The sequence below is a fragment of the Gekko japonicus genome, unplaced genomic scaffold (genome assembly GCF_001447785.1).
Source record: "Gekko japonicus isolate JY-2015 unplaced genomic scaffold, Gekko_japonicus_V1.1 scaffold4823, whole genome shotgun sequence".
NCBI lineage: Eukaryota > Metazoa > Chordata > Lepidosauria > Squamata > Gekkonidae > Gekko > Gekko japonicus.
In genome coordinates, this window is record NW_015165982.1 from 48,512 (window position 1) to 56,412 (window position 7,901).

At 41.1% G+C, this 7,901-nt stretch overlaps 1 protein-coding gene across 1 annotated transcript in view; it reads right to left on the reverse strand.

Moving 5' to 3' along the window:
• Positions 1 to 323: 323 nt before the first annotated feature.
• NOM1 (nucleolar protein with MIF4G domain 1) overlaps positions 324 to 7,901 on the reverse strand; it is an 18,244-nt gene continuing 10,666 nt past the window's right edge. The window contains exons 7-11 of the mRNA XM_015411484.1: positions 4,265 to 4,275; positions 3,838 to 3,970; positions 2,028 to 2,159; positions 1,097 to 1,206; positions 324 to 879 (exon numbers count right to left, since the gene is read on the reverse strand). Coding sequence (XP_015266970.1) covers positions 702 to 879; positions 1,097 to 1,206; positions 2,028 to 2,159; positions 3,838 to 3,970; positions 4,265 to 4,275 — 564 coding nt within the window. The 3' untranslated portion in view covers positions 324 to 701. The remainder of the gene's footprint in view (positions 880 to 1,096; positions 1,207 to 2,027; positions 2,160 to 3,837; positions 3,971 to 4,264; positions 4,276 to 7,901) is intronic.

Sequence of the window (7,901 nt, forward strand, 5' to 3'; positions counted from 1 at the left end):
GATTGACCACATAGAATGGAGCTCTGCCAAGAAAACTTTGGCAGTATTCTCCACTGGATTTTGTTAATGTACATTAGTCCTAGACTAATAGCGAATAATAAACTCAAAGAAAAGTACAATTTGGGGAAAGTACTAGACTAATAATCCTTGTGTCACTACCACAACTTTAGTACAATGAAGTGGTGAGAATAAAATATGAGAAAGGAAACTGAATGGGATGAGGAATAAAGAATCTAAATTAATAAAATATGCTGCTAATGTGGCAATTGTCATTGACTGATCAAGTAATACCTTTGAAAGATAATACATGAGTGTCAGACCAGAAACTAAAACTGTTTATTAAAGAAAGACACACTTTACAAGTTATTTAGCTTTCACCAGTGATTTCACCTTCTACTTTCTCCCTATAAACAGGAGGTTAAAGAATTAATGGGTTTTTCCCTGTACTCAGCCGTCACCATCACCATTCAAACATGGGTAGAATCCAGCTCCGAATGTGAAGGTTCTGAACATCAACAGAGCAACCATAAGGAGAATTACTCCATTCTAAATGCACTGAAGTCAATGGACTTAGAAAGGTGCAACCCCTTTAGGACTGCATGGGAAGTCTTCTGTTTGTTAATGATGGTCAGATTCAATTAACGGGGCTTTCAATTAAGCCCCCCATTTCCCACACAACAGTCTCTGATAAGCTTGTGGTGCTATAACTTTACTCTTGATTCTTTTGCTTTCAAAGTCCTGTTTACTACTTCAATTCGCTCCTTTAGCAGAGAAGCTTCTGAGGCACTTTTGTTGGCTTGAATATTCTTCAGCAAGAAGTGGGAGAGGAAAAGCTTCAGGCCCTCATACAGCATTCCTAGCTTGGGGTTCTCAGCCAATCTGGAATGATATACAAAGGATTCTGAATTTTTACAACAAGTATCTATCCCTTAGACAGAAGACCAGCCAAACAGGATAGAGATTTACGGAAAATCACTGAGCACCTTATGTTCAGCAGTACCTCTTGGCTACAACTGGTTCATCCAAGGATACTTTTTATTTTCTTTAACAAAATGACCCTCAAATCCCCATTCTGCAAATGGTGCCTGGAACTTACTTTCCAAAGATGTAGCAGAGTTCTTCTGGGTCTGTTTTTAGGAAAAGTGTAGATAAAGTTCGCCGTAAAAAGTGCACTTTTGGCTTGTCTAGTTCACTGAACTCAATGACCTAGTTAAAAGCAACAGAATGTAAACATTAAAAAAGAAAACCCTTATGATGCTGTCAAGGTATCAGGCAATGTCTAAAATTGCTGACTGCCTTCTCACAATATTACTGACGTTTCTTGTATCCTACTACCCCCACCATAGGTGAAATTAGTACTCTGAAATTTCTACTATCTACGAGTTTAGCGAAGGTTTAGGATTCATCATGGCACTGATAACACAACACCTATCAATTTCACCTATTTATCAATTGACAGAAGGAGGGAAAAGTTTCCCAAGATACGGACTCATCAAGCAGCTAAATGCGAATATTTTTTTCAGACAACCTAATTGTTTCAACCAACACTATGGAAGTTATGAACCCACCAATACTGTCAAACCATCATTGGGCATTCTCTTAAAGATGAGGGGTTTCTCTAACATACACCGTATCAGGAAACTGAGAACGAACTGAAAAACAACCCAAGGCAGGCTACATAATATTTCTTTAAAGCATCCTTGATTGGCTAGGCACAGCTTCAGCAGTGCTCTCTCTCAAACTAGATTTGAGAATGCCCAGCTCATGTTTTGCCAATTCTCCTTCTGTGCAGTGACAGGAATGATTGCTTACCTAAACCTTAAAGCCATTATGTTCTCATAAAGCCTGATTGACACTGACAATAAATGAAGGGAGACAAACCTATATTTCCCCCGGGAATAAGGAATCAGTCATTACTCTGCCTTACCTACTATGAAAGAATCACATCAGAGTATGAATATACTATACATGCGTCTAATAACAAATGAAAAAAGACAAATACATTTTGTAAACAGAGTACTACTGACCTTGAAAACAGCAAGGGAGACAGATTTAGTCTTTAACAGATGAGTCAACAGATTAACTAAATTGGAGAAAGCGGTACTGGACGGGTTTCTCAGATCTCTGATTTTGTCCCACATACTGAACTGGAATGTCATCTAAGCACCGAAATAAAAAAGTTGCTTATGAAATATATTTCTTTAGAAAATGTTTATGCTACCTCTCCAGGAGAGCCCACTAGAGACGGATTACAAAATAAAACATAATAAAAACAGAAGAAGAGGAGGTTGGATTTATAACCCCACCCTTCACTAGGAGTCTCAGAGCGGCTTACAAACTCCTTTCCCTCCCCACAACAGACACCCTGTGAGGTAGGTGGGGCTGAGAGAGCTCTTTCCAGAACTGCCCTTTCAAGGACAGCTCGTCAGAACTATGGCTTGCCCAAGGTCATCCAGCAGCTGCAAGTGGAGGAGTGGGGAATCAAACCCGGTTCTCCCAGATTAGAGTCCGCGCACTTAACCACTACACCAAAGCTGTTAATTAAAACCCACTGCTCCTGGTTGAAATGGAGAACAGAGCAGGAGAGAGGAGGTCTCCTCCCTGCACTAACCTCTCCCTCCCTGCCTGGCCTCCCCAGCAGGCTGATGGGAAAGAACAGACTGCTAGGTGGAGGAGGAATCATCCCTCTCCTTTTTATCAGTTTGTCACAGTTTCCATTCCTACCTAGATCCCTGTCAGGAAAATGCACAGACAGAGACGGACTAGAGTGTACCAGAGACAAGGGAGCGCCTGTCTCTTGCTGAGCGCAGACTGGGATTCTTTTCTGTACCACAATCTGAACTTGACCCAATGGAGAACATAAACTATATTGAATCACGTACATGGAACAGGCTGCTTTTGACCCAAGACATCAAGTTCATCCAGCATATGTTTCCCAAGACATAATTTAGGATTATTATATTGACAGTTATCTACCCACCGTTAGGGGTCATGTGAACATTTGAAACTGTGATATATGGACTCAGGAGTAGTGGCCCCTTTTTTTCTACTCAAAGAGGCACAGAAGTCTTCCCAAAAACTCTCCTACCTGATGGGGGATTGAAATTGGGCTTTTTTCTACACTATGACCTCTCACACATCCCATTTTTTAATGTCTTTATATACAGGATGGATAACGTAAATGTTTTTTCCCCTTTGAAGCAGATTCTCTGCATACATTTTTACAAAGTTGTTGTTGTTGTTATTATTATTATTATAATATCAAATATTCATAACCACATTTCTTCTTTTTGGAGCTCAAGGAGGCTATAAATAAAATGCACGTTTTGTTTTAAAGTTTTAAAGTGTTGTACGTTTTAAGCGTGATGCACTCCACCCTGAGCTCTTCAGGGGGTGGTGGTGGGTGGTCAATAAATAAATAAATAATAAACCAAATTTTAAAGCCACAGTTTAGAGCTGCTTTAATCAAATTCAGTCCTAAATTAAGCCATCTTCAGCTGTCTCTTCTCGATCGAACGTGAGGGGGCCAGGCACACCTCCCTGGGAGGCTGCTCTATAAGGACAGGGCTACCACTGAAAAGGCCCTCTCTTCTGAACCCACCAAAAGAGCTTCTTCGATTGATGGGACATTCCGGAGGCCTCTCCCTGTGATCTTAATTCCCAGGCAGGAACATCTGGGAGATGATGGCGCTTCAGATATCCCAGTCTCAAGCCATAAAGGGCTTTAAAGGTCAAAAACAATACCTTGAATTACCTGAGCATTTGACAATACTCCCTTCGTTCCCTCTCTATTCGAACAGTATAGCCAGTAAAAAGAAGGACCGGTTCTTCACTTACCTGGAATCTCCTATCATATTCACAGAACTTGGCAGACAAATACGCATAGAAAGGGTTGTAAGTCTTCTCCTGTAGGCAACAATCTATGAGGACGTGGACAATTTCTCTCTCCTGCTGATCTTTAAGACCAAGCCTAAAACGTCAATTGACATGATGTAAAAACCATTTCCTGAACTTTTAAACTGAACTATTAAACCGTTTAAAAAAGAGTCACTGCCAGCTTGAAACCACCAAGAGGTAATTTCCTCTTGACTTGAGCTCAACCCATAAAGCTTCAAGCAACAAGAGCCAAAATGTCTGGGCCAAGATGATGTCTTCATTGCAGCATATTATTGGGTAATACCAATAAAGATGCATGGGTGAAAGATACAGCATTCCTTTCTGGAAAAGAAAGCATTCTGAAATATATGCCTTGCATAATGCAGACCTGTGGAAATACTGAGAGTGTAGGAGTTGGAAGAAAAGATCGTATCACAGTACAGCATCACTCATCTTTGACTGTGATGGCACTAAAGGGAAGAAAGGAAAAAAAGACCCTTCATATGAAGGTCGGTGGCTTTCAACATCTAGATTACTAAACTAACAGTTTATTTAAAACATTTATTAGCTGCCTTTTTATCTTATGGAACTTGAGGTGGCTTACAGTGTAAAAAGAATATAAAATAATAAAAGGCCCTAAATTAAAATCACAATTTAAAACTGCTGATAGAAGGATCGTATCACAGTACAGGCATCATATGAAGGTCGGTGGCTTTCAACATCTAGATTACTAAACTAACAGTTTATTTAAAACATTTATTAGCTGCCTTTTTATCTTATGGAACTTGAGGTGGCTTACAGTGTAAAAAGAATATAAAATAATAAAAGGCCCTAAATTAAAATCACAATTTAAAACTGCTGATAGCAATGTTCCCTCCAAGCTGTGGAGTCTTGTGAGCAAAAATTCTACTTTGTGAGCTACTGGTATTAAAGTTGTGAGCAAGCGATTTGGCTACTGCATACATTAGTTTGCTCTGGAGCCATCTTTCCTGAGCTAAGACAAAAATGTGTGAGCCGGAGACTAAAAAACTGTGAGCTAGCTCACACTAACTCAGCTTAGAGGGAACACTGGCTGATAGGTAGAAAACTAATCTAATTGAACGCCATCCTGAAAAAAAAAACATCTTCAGCTGACTCCTACAGACTGCCAGTGAGGGGGGCCACGTGCACCTCCTTGGGGATACTGCTCCATAATCATGGGTCTGCCACCAAAAAGGCCCTCTTTTGTGTACCCATCAGATGAGTTTTGTTGGCTGGTGGGACAGTCAAGAGGGCCTCTTCCTGTGACCTTAATCCCTGGGCAGGAGCCCATGGGAGAAGATGGGCATTCAGAAACCCCCGTCCCAAGCCATGTTGGGTTATCAATACTGAACCAGTAAGCCACTGAGAGTTAATTGTGGCCAAAGAGAAACTAGTCTCCAAAGTCCTTTTAGCTCTAGGGTACTAGAAGTTTCAACCAACCTAATTACAAAAATATAATCAGCGTTAATGAGTTCCCACTGGCTGTCTCAGCAGAAAAGTCTGGCAGGACTAAATTGTCTTCTTGCTCACACAGCTGGCTCAAATGGAAGACGATTCAGACACTACTGGCAGGGAAAGGCCTTAACTTATGCTGTACCTGTTCTGTCAAATAAGTCTAATTGGGCTTCCAGAACTGTCAAACACTTGGCAGCACTAAAGCCAATTAAAATGAAAAATGCTTAATACTATAATGCAGAGTGGGTCAACCACATTTGCATCATTTCACAATGAAGCCTTCATTTTTGTAGTTTCTAAATCTGAGCTGAACTTCCTGCATACAATGTTCCAATCCTGCTCAAAGGTAGACTCGTGTTTTAACTTTTTACAGAGACATTTCAATGCAGTCAAGGGAACGCTGGCATGTAATTGCAAACGATTAATGCCAGTAATAGTTCCACAAAATATTATTAGGGCCAAAGACATGCAACTCATTTTCTGGGATCGAGAGGCTGGGAACGAACGGATATATCAGCACACTCGTTTCTCACGTAGCTCCTTAGCAGCATTCGTTACAGGAGCAATTGCCTTTTGGTCCCACCTGCATGAAAGTGACCTATAACTTTATGATGCAACCTGAGACATCAAGCAGGCACGCTACAAGTTGTATGAAACAAGGTACTTAGCGATGTTTAATGACTTCATTATAGGCTGGCTTTCTCACTGAGACTCAAGGTGGATAACAAACCATAAAAACATTCACACGGCGTAAGGCATCCAGTAAACAATGCAACGGGACTAACCGTACAAGGCTGTGTTACTTAATTTATATGGGTACCTGGGGGTTAGCACACCATTTTAACAGACATGTTTGTTTCCCATACAAATCAGAGACAGCCTCCAATGTAATGTGCCATGACAACCAGCAGTAGGCTGCCTGATGGCATATAACTTTCAGAACAAAACTGAGACAATTGATCCTGAGTATCCCTTCAGGCATACTATGCACGTGCCAAGTTCAAACAACAAGGTTATGCATATAAATGTTCCTGGTAAATTCCTCTACAGATTTCCATTCTCTTGGAGACTCATAGCTTACGCATCCTCTACAAATTCTTCCTAGTGGTTTGCTTTTTAAAAAAACAACAAAAAAAAACAGACATGGAACGAGTCATTCCTCTCCAAGGGTGATGTGCCATGACTTGCAAGTGGATCTTTTCCTATAGGAGATTTTGCAAGTATCTCAAGTTTCTCTTATTTTACTGGCTTCATTTATTTATTGTATTTATTTTATTTGCATTATTTATAGTCCGCCTTTCTCAATGGGACTCTGGGCAGTTTACACAGAGCGAGGGAATACCATCAACAGGACGGGACATTCAATAAACAAATAAGATTTGTGTTGGAGAACCAACAGAAATCTAAAAAACAGAACTGAAGCAAAGCATGAGTGTCAACATGACACATTATATGATGCAGAATTACACCACAGGATCCAACTTACAGCAAACTATACACAGTAGTATAGACCAGAGTCGCTAATAATTTGTCCAAGTAACTCTGTGAATTGGTTTGTACAGTGTTACCCTATTGCCTGCATAGAAAAGGCCTTCTGAATAAGTCAGTTTCCTGTTGTGCAGCATCCACACTCTTGTTCAAGATTACATGAATTTCATCTTGAAGAGCTGCTCCTCATCTTAGCTGAATTTGCAGCAGCCTCCATTTTCTCTCAAAGGAAGAAGAACAAGATATTGGATTTATACCCTGCCCTTCACTACCTGAAGGAGTCTCAGAACGGCTTACAATCTCTTTTCCCTTTCCCTCCCCTCCCCACAAAAACACCCTGTGAAGTAGGTGGGATTGAGAGAGCTCTTTCGAGAACTGCTCTTGAGAGAACAGCTCTGAGTAAACTTGTAACTTACCCAAAATCACACCAGCAGCTGCATGTGGAGGAGTGGGGAATCAAAACCGGTTCCCCCAGATTAAAGTCCACACTCCTAACCACTACACCAAACAACATCCCACAAGTTTTCTTTGTGCGACAGTGCTGGCAATTTATGATGTCTTTGCAATAGTTTGGTTCAGTCTTGGGGTTTTTTTGCTATCAAGCTGTAGCTAAGTTAGAATTTTCAAGGCAAGAGACATTCAGGAGTGGTTTGCCATTGCCTGCCTTTGCCCAGCAACCACTGTATTCCTTGGTGGTCTCCCGTCCAATTACTAACCAGGGCCGACCCTGCTTAGCTTCCAAATTCTGAAGATATCAGGCTACCCCAAGCTATCCAGGCCAAGGCTAGGTTCAGTTGCAAACATACAAAGCATACAGGCACTCCTTCAGCAGGCAGCAAATCCACTGATGCCACATTAGATTCTCAGAAAGCAAGTTACTGTAGCGCCCACCAGACGGCATGCCAGCGTCACTCACTCCAGCTTTAATTCTCAACTGTGTCTAGTTTGTTGTAGTGGTTAAGTGCGCGGACTCTAATCTGGGAGAACTGGGTTTGATTACACACTCCTTCACTTGCACCTACTGGATGACCTTGGGCAAGCCATAGTTCTGGCACAGCTGT